This window comes from Polypterus senegalus, chromosome 2, assembly GCF_016835505.1.
Source record: "Polypterus senegalus isolate Bchr_013 chromosome 2, ASM1683550v1, whole genome shotgun sequence".
In the NCBI taxonomy this organism is placed as follows: domain Eukaryota; kingdom Metazoa; phylum Chordata; class Cladistia; order Polypteriformes; family Polypteridae; genus Polypterus; species Polypterus senegalus.
Window position 1 is genome coordinate 301,159,191 of NC_053155.1, and position 18,582 is coordinate 301,177,772.

Sequence of the window (18,582 nt, forward strand, 5' to 3'; positions counted from 1 at the left end):
CATTCGTGTTGCTAGGGTTAGAAAGAAAAATGTAAAAATAGGCAAAATATGTAGAAGGGTTAAAATACAACCCGAATTCCAAAAAAGTTGTGACGCTGTGTAAAAAGCAAATAAAAAAAATGTAATGGGATTTTGTAACAAAGATGATCATAAAAATACCAAATTGGTCGTGTTGCTCTATTCTCTTGTTCAGTTTTATACACTGGCAACAACCTCATGGTAGTGACTTTCTTGTATCTACTCAGGCCATGTGAACGAGATTTATAACTGTAATGCTAATGGCTGATAACGTTTGTGTGGTGAGCAATCATTAGGTGAAAATAACAATTAAGCGATGTACACCAAAGTCCTGACACCACTAGGCTAGAGTCACTAAACCAGGCCAATAAGGTAGAAACCCCCACAGCATTTTCCCAAAAAAACACTTCAGCCATAAGAGTGGTTAGTATGACAAGTAGCACCAAGAGGAAGCGGTGAAAACAGGCAGCTTTATCGGAAAAGGAGAAGGCTGCCACAAGGGAAAGAGACAAGGTGTGTATTATATCAGATCAAATGAACAGTCTGTGTATTAATGGGTTAATGTAATAAAAAACATGACAGCTACGTTGATTGCTTAGACTTCAGCCTGTCTTAGACGTGTCATACAGCTCGTTAGCAATAAAGTGATTGACTTGAGGTTAGATTTTTTAGCAGTGTTTCGTGTTATGAAAAATCAGAGAGAAAGTGGATGCGCATTGGTTCTGTTAAGCTCAGAGAATAGGCTTTTATGTCTTCAAACTGCCTGTCATTAACATTTGAACCACAATCCCTAGACAGTGTTTCCTGCTTAGACTGGAAGTTTCAGTAGTATCGTCAGCAGAATCACAGTGTTATCTGGAGTAATTACTGAAGCCATACAGGCCTGGGCTGACTCACAAAACCATGGAGCTAACTGCGTTATGTCCACAGCCACCTGTACTTCAGAACAGGTAATCCACCTGAAGCTAAGCATGTTTGGGCTCGGCCAACACTTAGATGAGAGACCAAACAGGAAAGCTTGGGTTGTTGCTGGAAGAGGTGTTGGTGAGGCCAACAGGAGACGTTTGCCATGTGGCCTGGGTGTGTATACCAGTGCCCCAGTGCAGGAATGGGGACATTTTACTGAAACATGATGCCGTCCTTCGCACGAGATGCAAATTAAAGGTCATAAAATATCCATGGACATCTTTCTAATAGAGTGGAGTATTCCCTGATTCCCTGGCTAAATATTCCACCTTGACCTGTGATTGTGGCCCTCTAATCACTGCCCATATCCGATTGGCTTTTTCTCTCACCCCTTCAACACCTAATAGCTAATGTGTGGTCAACATATTGGCAAAAAAAATGGCTGCTGTCACCTTATCCAGGTTGATGTTGTATGTTGGTGATGGTTCAAGTGGCTCCCCACTGTCTTTGTAAACCGCTTTGAGTGGCTAGAAAAGCACTATATAAATGCAATTATTATTATAATTACAATTATTATAAGAATGCAACAGCCATAAAGTACACAACATGCTTCATAAATTCATAATTTCTGAGTATTGAAATATTACAGTAGATTAGAGAAGGAGAGACGCACGACAAACCACCTGGATTGGAACCCAAGTACAGCAGGTGACACCTCAGTAACGCACTGAAACAGTGTGTTTTTTTTTTTTTGTGCCAATCCTGCCACCAACCCCACCAAGTTTTCCCTGTAAGTTGGAGAACCCGCAAGCAGGGCTGGATGCAGTTTAACATCATAACCAGGACTGGGGTACAGTAGATTAACTGAGTACTAAAATGTGCCGCCTTGTTAGTTAACACCCTCAAATACACAATAAATCACTAAGGTATTTGTCTAGTCCCCCAGAGCAATCTGATTGGTCAGTTTGGCTTGGTGACAACAATCCAAAGAGGATGTGTGAGTATTAAGATACACAAAGAGGAGAACAGGAGTAGGAGGCACACAGAGTTGTCTTCAAAAACAGGAAGTATAAAACTGGATAGGAGGTGAGAAAGGCACCTCAAAAATAACGACCGAGTCTGAGAAGCAGGCATTGCGTGAATACATTTGAAAAAGGGAGCACCAATTAAGAGACACGGATATTGACGAAAGGCGCTTGAAAGTACAAATAGGGTAAATATTTTTATATCAGTCTATTACTTGTCACTGACATGTAAGTGAGACTAGTAACTTAATGTTTTCGTTAGGATCACCATTGAGCTCAGCACAACACTTTTGTCATATACTAGTGAGCCTTCTTTTAGATAGAACTTTTTGTCCCCCTCTTTAAAAAAAAAAAATAAATAAAAAATCGTACATAGGTAGATGAGTAAGTAAATAAATAAATATACACGCATTGAACTAAAAAAGCAAGAAAATTAAAAAGAAAGAAACTAGTGAGGCAATATGCATGCTTATTGCTATTTGTGTAAAGGAGCCCCGTCGTAGTGTTTATTGATGCACTAATTCATTGGCTGAAAGTCCTCAGTGTTAGTGTGTCAGAGGGAGGATGTGCAGCATTGTTCATAATGGCACTCAGTATTGTTTTAATTCACTCCTTCGCTACGACCTCCAGGTGCACCAGAGCGTGTCCCATAACTGAGGCTGCCCTTTTAGCTTGTTGATTTGGTGGGCCTCTCTTAATGTGATGTTACCAGCCCAGCACACCACAGTGTAGAAAATTACACTTACCATGACAGAGTTGTAGAAGATGTGAAGGATGCCACTTCCCATATTAAAGGGACACAGTCTGCTAAGGAAAAAGCCTGTTCTGCCCTTTCTTATATGGTTCCGCTGTGTTCTGAAACCATCCATTGATTTGGATCCCCAAGTAATTTTAATAGTGTACCACCTCCGCGTCTGCTCCTTGTATAGTAACCGGACGTAGGGGCTCTTTCATTTGGTGAAAGTCCTTCACCTTAACCAGTTCCTTGGTTTTTCTGAAGTTAAGGTGTAGATAATACTCTTTCCAACAAGAAACTTATTTTTCCACCTGACTCCTCTCCTCTGTCTCATCACCTTATCGATGCAATCCATAAGTGCAGAATCATCTGAGAATTTCTGCTAGTGACATGACTTGGTGTTACATTTATACAGTAGTCTGAGATGTGAAGAGAAAAGGACACAGGCCTGTTCCTTCTGGTGCTCCAGTGTTACTCACATCCATATCATAAACACAGTCCTTGAGTATCACAAACTGCCGTCTGTCAGACAGTTCATAATCCAGGACACCATAGGCTCATCCTTCTGCATATCTCTGAGTTTCCTCCATTTCAGGGATGGCCAAATAGTATTGAAGGCACTGGAGAAATCAAGCAACACAGTGCTGCCAGCTTTGTCCAGATGAGAATAAGCCTTGTGGATAGACATATAATTGTATCCTCTACTCTTTTTCTGATAGGCAAACTGCAGTGGGTCCAGGTGGTCTACCATAAGAGGACTTATGTAGTCCAGGACCAGTTTGCAGTCTGCCATTATTGTGGGTAAGACTGGTTAATTCGGAGCACTGTAGAAAGAACTTTTCTTACTTTCTTATACTGAAGTCTGCAGATTTGTTCCACTATATACAGCCAAGGAAGTCCACAGCAAAGGAGTATGGGTTTGGAAAAGTCCTAGAAAGTGACATGTTCTCCACCATTACATTGCAATACTCTTGAAGATGGGTTGTTTTTGATTTATGTATTTATTTATTTGCAGTTTAAGAAAAATAATTTATTCCAGTAAACAAAATATTGATAACAAAGGCAGGATACAGTCAGCATTGCTCACTATACTTCTTCCAACTGATATCAAGTGACAATAATCAGCACTACAGCTGTAAAGGCTTTGTGTTATGTTTCATCTGTTCAGAAAGTTTTGAATTATGTGGAACTCAGTTGTATTGAAATATTTTAATGTGATCTGCCTCAGACAGGAGAAATGCTCTATTAGTTTATATTATAGCAGGATGTTGCTGCACCTGGTTATTTTTCCAAGATTCACAGCTGCTTCATTGCACAGTTTACTTAAAACAGAGACCTGGTTAAAGCTTTTGTGTCGTCCCGCACACACACACACACACACACACACACACAGCAGTGTTACATCCTTAGACAAAACAGGAGGTTTTATTTCCTGTCCTCTCTTCCTTCTGTACAATGATGTTACCCTTTGATTTTGAATAACCATTGTGATTTATCCTTAGATCTAATTGTAACAAGAGGAAAAACAAGGCAGGTTTCTGAGTGGTCAGGTCTGATTAGGCAGGACCCTCTTCTTAACAGGAAGGATGACTTAATCTTACACTGTTTTTCTTAAAATAATTTACAAGCCTTCTGTGAATCATTGTTGGCGGTTAGGGTTAGAGTAGATAGACTATTTCAAGCACTACTCTGTGCTCTAAGCCCCTTTGAAAGTGGTGTGGCCGCACTTTTATAGTCTCTGTGATTCAATAGTTCTAAAAGGAGCGGCTGGCCAAACTGAATGCCTTTAAAGCTGCCCACTTTCTGTGGCTGATTTCTATTTCAGTATATTGCACCACCTGCTGGCTGGCTACATTAAAACAATCTGAGAGAATTCAACAAAAATAACATTGTGGTGGCATCAGTGTTTGGAGGAATATACCATATCATACTATTTTATATCCTGAGCAGGGTCTCAGGGGGCTGGAGACTAACCAAGCAAGCATAGGGCGCAAGGCAGGAGCAATCCCAGGAGAGGAAGCCAGTCCATTGCAGGATGCACACACCACACGTACACTATATTTCAGACAACAATCAATAAATACATAAATAAATAAATGTACTGTGTAATGTGACAATTAATAAATTAAAAGAACCATGACATACAGTACAAGCAGAAATAGTTCATTTCAATCAGTCACAAGATATGTTTCTTCTTTTTTTTCATTTATGTACAGGGTGAGTCAAAATGATGTTAACATTTGATTATCAGAAACAATTTATTCACAAAACAAATTTCATATGTGTGAGATGATTTACAGGAATGTCTCAACCTGTTCGCCATCATGTTCAACACATGGACCATATGTGGCACATGAACTGTCCACAAAAATTATATATAAGTATAAACATAGCAGTACCATTAGTGTTTACATAATTTTGACTCACCATGTATTTCATTATTTTTATGGTACTTAAAGCTAAATGTCAAAGCAAAAATTTAATTTTATGAATTTGTTAGCAAATTTGTTAAAAACTGAAGTCCTTTCTCTGTTGCAGATGACACAGGTATATGGTGTGTATTTAAGGCAGGCCTGTGGGGTGTTTGATTCTCAAACTACACACTGGGATGTTCTTAATCTCGTACTCAGTGGCCCATCTTGAGAAAGTTATTTCATTTTGGCCACTTTTGAAACCAGAACTGAACTTTAGGAATTAAGGACTTTCATAATGATGACTGTGAATAATCCATAGACCTAACAAGCTAACGAAGGTCTGAGATCACCTTTGGAAAAGTTATCTGAGTCCTCAAATATCTCGGGGTGCCCAAACCTTTGCATGATGCACCTTTGCTTTTTTCACTGTAAAGCTGTAGAAAACAATATGGCAATTTTGCACAAAATGCTGAAAAGAAATGTCATCTTTAACTTGACGCCTTTTGGTGATCATTTCATCTTCTGCTCACTTAACTATTCACATTAATGGAAATTTTAGGGAAAGGTACCCAAACTTTTGCATGCCATTTTATCCAGCATAATAAGGACAAGTGTCTGTGCATTCATCGTGTTGCTAGGGTTAGAAAGAAAAATGTAAAAATAGGCAAAATATGTAGAAGAAGAATTCCAAAAAAGTTGTGACGCTGTGTAAAGGCAAATAAAAAAATGTAATTGGATTTTGTAACAAAAATGATCATAAAAATACCAAATTGGTCAGGTCATGTTGTCCTATTCTGTTATACCCAATCATGTTACTGACCTGTTGCCAATTAACCTAATTAGTTGTAAAAGCTGTTTCTTTTTAGTACAATTACTTTTCCAGCCTTTTGTTACCCCCATCCCAACTTTTTTGTGACGTGTTACTGCCATCAAATTAATATTTTTAATGAAAATAGTAAAAAGTCCCACTTTCAACATTTGATAGATAGTCTGTGTTCTAGTGTAAATAAAATGACTTTTCGAGATTTGTAAATCATTGCATTCTGTTTTTATTTACATTTTACGTCCCAAAATTTTTGGGATTGGGGTTGTAACAAAAATGATCACAAAAGTACCAAATTGGTCGTGTTGTCCTATTCTGTTGTTCAGTTTTATACACTGGCAACAACCTCATGGTACAGTAATGACTTTCTTGTATCTACTCTACATGTGAATGAGCTTTATAGCTGTAATGCTAATGACTAATAATTTTATGAATTTGTTGACACATTTAGGGAAAGGTACCCAAACCTTTGCATGCCACTGTATCCAGCATAATAAGGACAAGTGTAATTTTTGAACCTAGAACTGAACTTTAGGAATGGCAGTTCCTTTCAACCCAAGTGAATCGGTTTCAGCTGTGTTAATGCAATTACAAAGGTTTCTCTAGTAACCAATTACTATTTAAACATTTGTCTTCTTTAAGATACATTTGGGGAATTAGGTGTCCTTTAGGACACTGAAAGAATTGTTACTGAAAATGGGACTTTGCAGCCATATGTGAATAATGAATTGAAAATCATTCATTTCAAGCAATAATATCTGTTAAAAACACTAGTAATGTCTTGGCTGTATTTTTAAAACAGTGTAATGGGATTTTTATTTAAACTTTCTATCAAAAACACGAAAATATCTGAGTCTGTCCAAACTTTTGACTGGTACTCTTTTTATATAATATGTATTTTAGGACTATGAAGTTCACTTCATTAATACTCCTGTATTACTGAATGCATTGCTTCTGCATGCTTCTCCGCTGCCTGGTGTACATTTAATTCTTTAATCCACTTTTGAATCTGCTTTATCCAAGAGTAACTCCAAATGCAGAATAAAAAGAATTTTAGAATATTTTTTAAGAATATAGTTTGCACCAATTACAAAATTCAGAAAAGGTTAAGATTATTTTCTTTGCATGTGCTTTTGATTTTCCAATATGGTTTTGTTCACATTTGTGAGACTCTTCTTGCATTTATATTTTTGAGCTGCGTTTAAAGAATATAACAGTTCTAATAAATTTCATTTCCATAGTGAAAATGAATCAACTTTTGGATTTTCTCGATTGCATTGCAGGACTCCCCTTTGTTTGAACTGCTCAAACAGCTGAAGGAACAAGGAGTTCAGGTGGAGCAGTCTGAAATGCCAGGCGGCCTCGATCTCCCGCTGCAACACAATCACACCGCTGCAGACCTGTAAGTTTTTTGCAGATGACTTCTCAGTAGGCAGAGATGTTGATTTTATGTTTATTACTTGAACTGGATCATTATTATAGCTGACTTTCTGTTTATTACTTGAACTGGATCATTATTATAGCTGACTTTCTGTTTAACATTGCAGAATTAAGGTTTGCATCATTTCTTTTGAGCAAATTGCAAAGTATTTGTGGTCTGTAAATAAGCTGTAACTTGTGCTTTTTTGTTTAAAAATGAAAATGGATTAGATACACTTTTATTAATTTCCATGGGGAAAATTCAGAAACACAAAAAAATAAGGATAGAGACTCAGACGGACAGATAATACAGCCAATCAATCGGTAAGTAAAAAATAAACTTAATGAGTACATTGGGTGAAAGCTTTGAATTGCCTGATAGCGGTGGGCAGAACAGCCCCCCAGAGGTGCTTTTTAGCACAACATGGTGGAGTGAGCTTGTTGGCTACAAGCGATCTAAGAGAACACCTCCTGGAAGGGGATGGAGAGGATTTTCTAATTATTATCTAATAATTATTATCTAAAATGAATTGTCTTCCCCTGGAAAAGAGTGTATACGTGAGTAAGAAGAATAAAATACAGCTGCAATAGTGCACCAGCAAAATAAAGCCCTTTTAAGACTAAAACTGTTTTAGAAAATGCTTTTAGTAGAGGTGTAGGGTCTTTACACAATTAAAAGTGATTTAAAAGTACATTTACTGTATTCACCAAAATAAATCACCTACTACAACAGCAGTAATACTGATGAAGCAGAAAACCAAAATACAGTTCATCAGAGCACTCAAGTCTTTGACTGTGGTTTCTAAACCGCATGAAAAATGCATAAAGTATGCTGATCATCTCTTACCAGCTTTCGTATTTCTTAGGAAAAACAACTCACATTTTTCTCCTGTGGTGATCACTACAGAATAAAATGAAATGGACCGCATCATAATGCTCTTTCAGTCTTAAATAATTAAGTTTCTACTTGAGCCACTTTCTTCCAGTCTTTGCTTAAATATTTGCAGACTGTTTTTGGATTGTGCTTTGCCTTATATGACTAAAGGAACCTCTTGCATATTTTGTGCCTATTTTTACATCTAAAATCTTATTTTTTAATATATTACTTAACCCACGTAGTTTGAAAAAAATCAAAAAAAATCTCATGTCTTAGTGCAGAACAAAAGATAAAAGTTTATGATACAACAGAAGCAAATAGTGAAAAATGTTCTTTAAATAAGAAAAAAAAAAAAAAACCTCTTATTACTTGTGTTGCGTAATCCACATGTAAGTTGTCCAGTTGTATGTTCAAAATGTGAAAAATGCATGTATCTTTGCTAAAATAATGTTAAATATGCAGTATACTTCTGGAGTAATCAGCGCACATCCTAACCAGGAAACTGAAGACTTTGTGAATTCAGGCAGGATTCTTGACCAACAAATGAGGGAGACCGGTTGGTCTGACACTCAAAATAAGTCCATCCCTTGAAACTTTAGTTTCCTCTTTAGGATGTGTGCCGATTATTGTGATTGACGGCATGCTTGGGCTGAAGGACAGGGAGAAGACAAACTCGGCAGGGCTAGCGTGCTCCCTTGATGCACTATGTGGCAGCATACTGGTGCAGTGTTACCATTTTGCCTCCCTCAAGACATGCTGGGAACTGTAATCCCATTGGGCAGCCTTGTCAGGCTCCATGGGTGCCTCTGTGGGGTCCTGGAGGGATACGTGATCCCTACTTTGTGGGTTTTCTGTTTGGTCCAGAAATGCTTCCAATGGGCTATGCCCCAGCACCGGAAATACTCACAGGTCTAGGATAAAAGAAGCCGCCTGACCAGGAGTGGAGGATAGACAACGCTTGCCTGGAAAGTGTGGAGGAAGAAAAGAGAGAGAAAAAAGTATATTGTGCTTGTGCATACGTTTGAAAAAGCAGGTATTTTGTATCAAATAAATTATTATTAGACGTTGGAACTTGTGTCGGTGGAGTTGTTTGCGGTGCTGCAGCACTCCCTAGTGGTCAAAGTATATATTTAACATTATTAGCAATAAAGCATCCGTTTTACATGTTTTGAGAAAAAGACGATATAACTGACATATGGATTGTGCGACACAAGTAAAGTGTGTTTTTTTTTTTTTCTCCCCATGGCTGTTGTTTGCATGGTTTGCTTTTGTAATGCATTGGTCACTTTTGGCTTCTGTTATATCTTACGTTTATTTCTCTGCATTAAAACATTACATTTTTTTATTAGGCCTCCACTAAAAATTACATGGGTAAGTAACATATAACAAAAATTTTTTTGGAGGGAGTATTCCTGTAAGAGACTGTGTAGCAGATTAAATAATTCACACAGAAAATGTAGATTTTTATTGTAGCATGGCAAATGAGAACATTACTGTACCGTTAGTAGCAAACTTGGTAACCTTTAGTTATTCTAAACCTGGCACCGCTGGCTGCACTTTATGTCATTTTGTCATTGCTGTTTCTCTTTTTGCAGTTCTTGCATATCACTAGCTCATACTGTATTCATGTTGGGGGATTAGTCTTTGCAGATATCTTATTAAGAGATAATTATGAACTAGACAATTTCCATTTGAAACTTCTTAAATGTGGACAACTTTCATTTTATTTGCCAAAGTGTGAGGCACTTGCATCTTGGGAACCTAATAAACACATTCAGTTCTCCCAGAGGTTTACACTGGCATTTCCAATATCCTGTATTTGCAGAGCTGCAGCACCATCATGTCAGTTTGGGTATGGAAATTAAAGCTGGTAATTAGTTTAGTTAGGATTTAGTATTTAATGGCACCATGAGCTCTGTGCAGTTTTAGGATGGACAATAAAGGTTAGGGTTTAATGAAGATGGTATGCGCATTATTCATGGCATAAAGTTAAAACCAAATGCAAAATGTTTAGTTCAACACAAACATAGATAACTAACACGCTGCCCATATAGCCCACTACAGTCACCATTCATTGTTTGCCTTTCTATTCACATATATACTGTAAACATAAAAATTCCATCCAATGTATACAAACCTCTGCACTAAAACTGCTGTCCTAAAGCTCCACTGACATCACGGCACGGCAGCTATTTGAATTGGTGCTTCTCATTTTTTATGCTCGTGAGTGTTCGACATACCTTAGATTTTACTGGCCTTGCTGGTGTCCAGCCATTTCCTCCTTTTCCCCAGTTTTCTGCTTATAGTTCTTTAGTTTTTCTTCTCATTGTTCTCACTGTGGGATTAGTATCAGGTGTCCTGGATCCCTAATGTCAGTGTGTGCCTTTTCCTTGTTGGTCTTAGTATTAGTGTAAATTGCCAAACTTGGTCAGTTAGTAAAGTTTTTGTGAAGCTACTGTGGTTCATACACTTCTGCTTGGATATACTTGTGAAGTAGCTTTGCTTTTAAGGCTACAACTTACAGTTTCTTCATACACCCTGACTGGTCAGACTCTCAAGTCAATTCCAGGTTCTTTCATCCAAGGCTAAGGATTAGTCAGTTGATTTTATAGTTAATAAGAAGACAATATTGAAGTTTCCTAGTTGTTTATTTAGTGTTTACAATTGCCTGTAGATGACAGAAAGAAGGCCGTCTTTTTTCTTCTGATGGAGCTTGTGAGGTGCTGCAAAGAGGAATGGGTGAAACTGGCCAAGGATAGGTGTGCCAAGCTTGTGGCATCATATTCAAAAAGACTTGAGGCTGTAATTGCTGCCAAAGGTGCATCGACAAAGTATTGAGCAGAGGCTGTAAATACTTATGAACATGTGATTTCTCCGTTTTTTTATTTTTAATTAATTTGCAAAAACCTCAAGTAAACTTTTTTCATGTTGTCATTATGGGGTGTTGTGTGTAGAATTCTGAGGAAAAAAAATGAATTTAATCCATTTTGGAATAAGGCTGTAACATAACAAAATGTGGAAAAAGTGATGTGCTGTGAATACTTTCCGGATGCACTGTAGGTCATTTGGCATCCGGATAAATTGCCCCAACACATTTCGCCTCTGGTAATTTTCACCACCCCCACATTTTGCCACCACTATATTTTGCCCCGATATTTATGTACATATGTATAATTGGAATTAAAAATTTAATAAACCTTACCCAACATTGAAAATAAAAAAAGTTCAACAACAACAACATTTATTTATATAGCACATTTTCATACAAACAGTAGTTCAAAGTGCTTTACATAATAAAGAATAGAAAAATAAAAGACACAACAAGAAAATAAAATAAATCAACATTAATTAACATCTAATAAGAGTAAGGTTCAGTGGCCAGGGGGGACAGAAAAACAAAAAACTCCAGACGGCTGGAGAAAAAATAAAATCTGTAGGGATTCCAGACCATGAGACCTCCCAGTCCCCTCTGGGCATTCTACCTAACATAAATGAAACAGTCCTCTTTGGATTTAGGGTTCTCACGGAAAGGCTTGATGATGATGATGGTCACGTAGACTTCTGCCTTTTAATCCGTCCATCATTGTTGGAGCATCATGAAGCTTTGAGTAGGTGGAGGTGGCGCAGGCCACCACCACAAAGAAACCGTAAAAAGAAACAGAAGAGAGAGTAGGGGTCAGTACGGATTTTAGAGCCACCATGAATAGTTATTATGAGGAAATTGAACATATAGAGTATCAGGATTAAGTTAAATTGAAGTTATAAAAAGGCCATGTTAAAGTAATGTGTTTTCAGCAGTGTTTTAAAGTGCTCTACTGTATCAGCCTGGCGAATTCCTATTGGCAGGCTATTCCAGATTTTAGGTGCATAACAGCAGAAGGCCACCTCACCACTTCTTTTAAGTTTTGTTCTTGGAATTCTAAGGAGACACTCATTTGAGGATCTGAGGTTACGATTTGGAATATAAGGTGTCAGACATTCCGATATATAAGATGGGGCGAGATTATTTAAGGCTTTATAAACCATAAGCAGAATTTTAAAGTCAATCCTGAATGACACAGGTAACCAGTGTAGTGACATCAAAACTGGAGTAATGTGTTCATATTTTCTTTTCCTAGTTAGGATTCTAGCAGCTGCATTCTGCACTTGTTGCAAACGATTTATGTCTTTTTTGGGTAGTCCTGAGAGGAGTGCGTTACAGTAATCTAGTCGACTGAAAACAAACGCGTGAACTAATTTCTCAGCATCTTTCAGTGATATAAGCGGTCTAACTTTACTTATGTTTCTTAAGTGAAATAATGCTGTCCTAGTGATCTGATTAATATGTGATTTAAAATTCAGATTACAGTCAACAATCACCCCTAAGCTTTTTACCTCCGTCTTGACTTTTACTTCTAATGTATCCAGTTTATTTCTAATAGCCTCATTGTATCCATTATTGCTAATCACTAAGATTTCAGTTTTCTCTTTATTTAACTTGAGAAAGTTACTATTCATCCATTCTGAGATACAAGTCAGTCAAGTAGTGTTCTTATACGACTCACAGATCAACGTGTTCCCCTGAAAATAGTATGTGTGATTGCCTCCATAAAAGGGTGAGTATTGTACTTAAAATTTAATCCGTGTTATGTTATATAGTATTGTACGATTGTACTGGATTTTGCACGTTTTTTTTGCCAGCACTCCGGCCGTTTCAAGAGGTGCGTTTGCGGTTTTCACCTCCTAATTATTGGTGGTGCATAGCCATGTTGAAAAACCGTCAACACCTCGCAGACAGCTGAATATCAAAACTCTTGTGTCACCACTCACCACATTGTGTATTACTTTCTCACTGAAAGTGTTATTTTTGCATCGTGACTAAACCTAAAATCATCTCTATAAGATTTCACAATGGCAGAAAGAATTTTGTCAATTAGAGGTAAAAGAAAATTGATAGATGATGATAACCACATTTACATGTTTTCAAAGAAATATCATGGAGGCAAAATGTAGTGGGGGTGAAATGTGAAGGGTGAAATTTCCGTAAACCATGTCATTTGTATGGCATACTAATGATAAATTTATGTGTTTTCCCAGCTGGACTCCATCTTGCATTAGCTTGTTCTTTGAGACAGCTGCCAGGCCGGATGTCAAGAATATCCGTTAGCGTTTTCTTGGTGTGATTATTTTATTGCCCCTTTCCTCCATGGTCTTTTACATCTTTGCCTCATCCTGCCACTGATTATTCCAAATCAGTCTTTTGCTGCAAGTAGGAAATTGCATTAAAAAATGAATTGCTGCCCATGCAACCTTTAATGTACTCAGAAAACCATTTATTATATTGGTGGCATTAAGCGAAGATGCCCTGTGTTAGAAAGAAAAAAAAGTTGCCTAGTTGGCTCTGCTCACCTGGTGTTCATGGGGCTGAGGTAGATAAGTGAAATTAAGCAAGGCCTGTAGTGCAGTGGAATGGTTTATTTTATTGAAATGTTATAGAAATGATGGCCAAAATAGTGAAAACCTTTGGGGTTATACAGTTATACAGAATAAAATGTATTTGGAAATGATTAACATAAATGACAAGAGCCTGTTTTCTTTTGATGAGGGCCTTGTCATTAGGATAAAGATGAGCCGTGGTCATTAGTATTGCACACGGTGTTGACTCATTTTAAAATATTAACTGATTTACAAGCTAAGATACACAGGGGTGCAAAGATGCCCCTTGATGTCTTGGTTGTGCTGGCTTGGGCTGCTTCAGTACTTTTGTGTGCAGGACACAAGTTCCACCCAGTTTGCGGTAATGCATTCCCTTAAACTTACCTTTCCACCTGTCAGTGTAAAACAGAGCATAGGCAGTTAGTTATCTATGGATGAAGGGCAGTGCTAATGAACTAGTAAATAACAGTACAGTATTTCTAAAACAAACACGTAGTGAAAATGGCCCTTTAATAACTGCAGATGTGATTGGAAACTTAATGTCTATGAGATGCTTCTGACAGGTTCCGGCATCTCACACAGACTCAAAGCAAATGCACTTGACAGGAAATCTGTCTTTGTTGCAGACTAATGAGGAAACTTTAGGGGAATTACAGTGGAGACAGGCTGCGCCCCAGCTAACCACCTTTCACATACTGTAAGAGCATATGACACCTATCTGCTCACAGAGGGAGAGAAAAGAAAGCTCTTAGCAGAGGTCAGTGCCTGCAATCCCAGCCTTCCGGTGGAAATCTTCACGGAAGTGTTAGAACTGAGCATACAAAACCCTGTCCCGAATTTACTGCATCTAGCTCATCTAATGGAGATAAATTGTAATTGATCTTATCAGCGTAAAACATTAAAATCCATTTATGAGGCGCCGTGTAGGTCTTAATTAATCCTGTGGTGAGATATATATGCAGTATACTGAAATGCTTACATTCTATACTGAGATTTTGTCTTATATACAATATACTCCAGCACATTCACTCTATTACTCTATTAACTAGTTGCATACTCTATATAGTGAGATTTTGCTTCAAAAGCATACACTCCATAGTGAAACGCATACACTGTACGCTGAGATTTTGTCTTCTACATCTGGGGTCGCCAACTCCATTCCTGGAGAGACCACCATGGCTGCAGGTTTTCATTCTAACCCTTTTCTTAATTAGTGACCTGTATTTGCTGCTTATTAACTTCTTTTGAACTAATTTTATTTGATTTTCTCTTGAAGACTCAGACCCGTTAATTGTTTCTTTTTTCCTTACTTAGCAGCCAAACAATAATAAGATACAAAATGAGCCAAAACATGACCAGCAAACTGAGTCCATCATACAATATCTGAAAATAAAGAAAGATGAAGGTCTCAGGAATGTCGATCTGCTCAGGTCCCCAGAACATTTGAACAGTGCTCTTAGAAAGAGAAAATCAACAATTGCAGAAATGTCTGCTATTGCACAATGAGAGCGGCAACAAAGCCACAAAATTAAATAACGGGTTTAATTAACAACAAGACTCAGTGCCTCATTAAGCAGCTGGTTGGAGTGAAATTGGTTGGAGTTTGAGGCCCTGACTTAGTTGGTCTTCTGTTGGCTCCCTCACTTCACATTTCATTTCTGTTTGGGTGCCATTTAAGGAAAGAAATTAAGTAATTCAGAGCACGAAGAAGAAATTCACAGGAACAAATCTTAAAAAAGTAATTCATTTAAACTGAATTCACAAGAAGTTAATTAGCAGCACAAACCAGGCACTCATTAAAAAAAAGGGTTAGAGTGAAAACCTGCTGCCACGGTGGTCCTTCAGGACCGGACTTGGCGACCCCTGCTCTACATCTTATATTAAAATGCATACCCTCTAACAGTGAAGTGTACACCCTATATACTGAACACATACATTCTGATTATCAAGCGCATACACTGTGTACTGAGGTTTTCTCCTATGTGTTAAGTGCTAAAATAATGAAATGCTGAGATTTTGTCTCATATTACTGTATATAAGTACTTTTAATAGCAAACATTTACTGAATTGACTGCAACAGTCATGTTAAATTTGGAATTACTAGGAAATTGTAAAAAACTGCAGTGGGTTAATAAAAAGTTAAAAAAGAAGCTGTAGAGGAAAAAACAGCCGTATAAAGCATATAAGACTAATAACTCCAAATTGAATCGTAGGGCATATGAGAACATGAGGGCAACTGTTAAGGAGGACAGGGAGGCTAAAAGACAGTTAGAGAGGAAGATAGCAGATTAGACAAAAGACGACCCAAAGAGACTCTTTCAGTGTTTTAGTAGTAAAAGAACAGTGAAGGAGGAAGTGAAGTGCATCAAGAGTAGTGAAGGGGAGTTAAAAAATACAGACAGTGAAATAGCTGATGCTCTAAATAAGCATTTTTCTGAGGTCTTCACAGGTGAGGAAGTAGATAACCTCCCAGCAGTAAATGGAACTATTATGGAGGTACTGATTGATTTGGAAATTGTAAAGGGAGAAGTGCTGCTCAGATTAAATAGGCTGAAATCAAACAAATCTCCGCGACCAGATATTTACCTCAGGTTGTTAAGGAGGTCAGTGATTACAGATATAAACCCTTGATGCATATTTTTAGGAAGTCACTGCGTACTGGGGAAATTCTGAAGGACTGGAAAATGGCAAACATTATCTCATTATATAAAAAGGGTGACCAGACAGATCCAAGCAATCATAGGCCAGTAAGCTTAACATGCATCACAGGAAAATTAATGGAAGGAGTTATCATGGATAAAATGGAGCAGCACATGGCAAGGACAGGAGCTTTTCTGAACAGTCAGCATGGGTTCGGAAGAGGGAAATCATGTTTTACTAAGACATGGGAATTCTATGAGGACGCAGCAAAAGGATACGATCAAAGTTGAGCTTATGATATTATTTATCTGGACTTTCAGAAAGCATTTGATAAGGTGCCACATGAGAGGCTGGACGTCAAACTGTGAAAGAAGTGGGAGTTCAGGGTGTTGTTTTTAGATGGGTGCAGAATTGGCTCAGACACAGGAAGCAGAGGGTGATGGTGCGAGGAACCTCATCAGAATTGGCCGATGTTAAGAGTGGTGTCCAGCAGAGGTCAGCGCTAGTGCTGCTACTGTTTTTAATATACATAAATGATTTGGGTAGGAATATAAATAACAAGCTGGTTAAGTTTGTGGATGACACCAAGATAGGTGGAACAACTATAAACCATTGGCATTAATATGGAGTTCACTACCTCCTTTGTGGCTTTTTGATTACACAATGGGAAGTTTGAAAATCGAGAGTACACTTTATGAGAAGGATTTAGGAGTCATAGTGAACTCTACGCTGGCAACTTCCAGACGGTTTTCAGATGCCATTAAGAAGGCAAATAGAATGTCAGGTTATATAGTCCCCTGATGTGTGGAGTACAAGTCCAAAGAGGTTATGCTGAAGTGTTATAACATACTGGTGAGGCCTCATCTGGAGTACTGTGTGCAGTTTTGATCTCCAGGCTACAAAAAAGGACATAACGGCACAGGAGTAAGTCCAGAAAGGAGCAACTAGGCTGATTTCAGGGCTACACGGGATGAATTATGAAGAAAGACTAAAAGAGCTGAGCCTTTTCAGTTTAAGCAAAAGCAGATTAAGAGGAGACATGATTGAAGTGTTTAAAATGATGAAGGGAATTAGTCCAGTGAATCAAGACTTATTTTAAAATGAGTTAATTAACAACACAGGGACACACTTGGAACTTGTTAAGAATAATTTTCGCACAAACATTAGGAAGTTTCTTTTTACACAGAGAACCACAGACACCTGGAATAAGTGACCAAGTAGTGTGGTAGACAATAAGACTTTAGGGACTTTCAAAACTCGACTCGGATGTTTTTTTAGAAGAATTAAATGGATAGGACTGGCGAGCTTTGTTGGGCTGAATGGCCTGTTCTCATCTAAATTGCTCTAATGTTACGTGCTTAAATTCGATTAATTTGACAGGTATTGGCAGTTAGGTAACAGCTGAAAAAACAAAGGAATCTGGACTGTACTGTTTATAAATGTCCTTCAGACAGGCGTCCAGGAACGTGCACGTATGTTACTCCTGTTGCAATTGTATTGTGATGTTGTACCATACACAGCACACATTTTCTCTCCTCATAACACAGACAATTTGTTCATTGAAATTATATTGGAAGATTTCATGCAGTAAACTGATTTATATTCCATTGTTTTTCCCATTTAATTTCATTTTTCAGAATCTCATAATCCAATTACTGGGCCTCTTCACTCCAGGGTGCATGTAATGGGATTTGGTAGAACCTGTCCCAGCAGTATTGGGTACAAAGCAGGAACTGCCTTATAAAGTCCTTTAAAGCATGTTTTTAAATCTAATTTAATTAGTTGTACTTTATACGATAGATATTTGCTGCAGTATATAGTCACTGCATTTTGTTGTGAATTTCATGCTTTTCATATGCCTGAATGCATTTTGGCATATGACATGGTGTTTAGGCCAGCTTTCAGAATAAAGTGTGCATGTTTCCCATTAGAGTTTATAAAATAATGCATGCAGTGTAAGTATAAGTGACTGCTGTCTGTTTGCATAAAACTACAGCAGACAGCTTTTCACTGCAATCTACTCAGATGAGCTTCAGTGAGCTGTGATTTATTTTTGTGAACTGTTTACCTGCAAATCTGAACCTTGACTCACAAATGTTTTATACGCAGAGCAGTCACGAAGGAACTGCACATATATATGTATTTGTCCATGTTTATATAAATAGTTTTTGCCTCTGTGTAGAACTTGTATAATAATTCTAGATTAGAATCACTGATCAGTTTATAACTCAAAGACCAGGCAGGATGTGTTCAACCCGAACAAACTGGATACAGTGCAGACAAACACTCTTTTCACAGCATTAAGGTGT

The 18,582-nt window shown here is 37.8% G+C and overlaps 1 protein-coding gene across 1 annotated transcript in view; it reads left to right on the forward strand.

Annotated features, from left to right (window-relative positions):
* rb1 (retinoblastoma 1) overlaps positions 1-18,582 on the forward strand; it is a 287,527-nt gene that overhangs the window by 239,848 nt on the left and 29,097 nt on the right. The window contains exon 18 of the mRNA XM_039745852.1: positions 7,206-7,324. Within this exon, the coding sequence (XP_039601786.1) occupies positions 7,206-7,324 (119 nt within the window). The remainder of the gene's footprint in view (positions 1-7,205; positions 7,325-18,582) is intronic.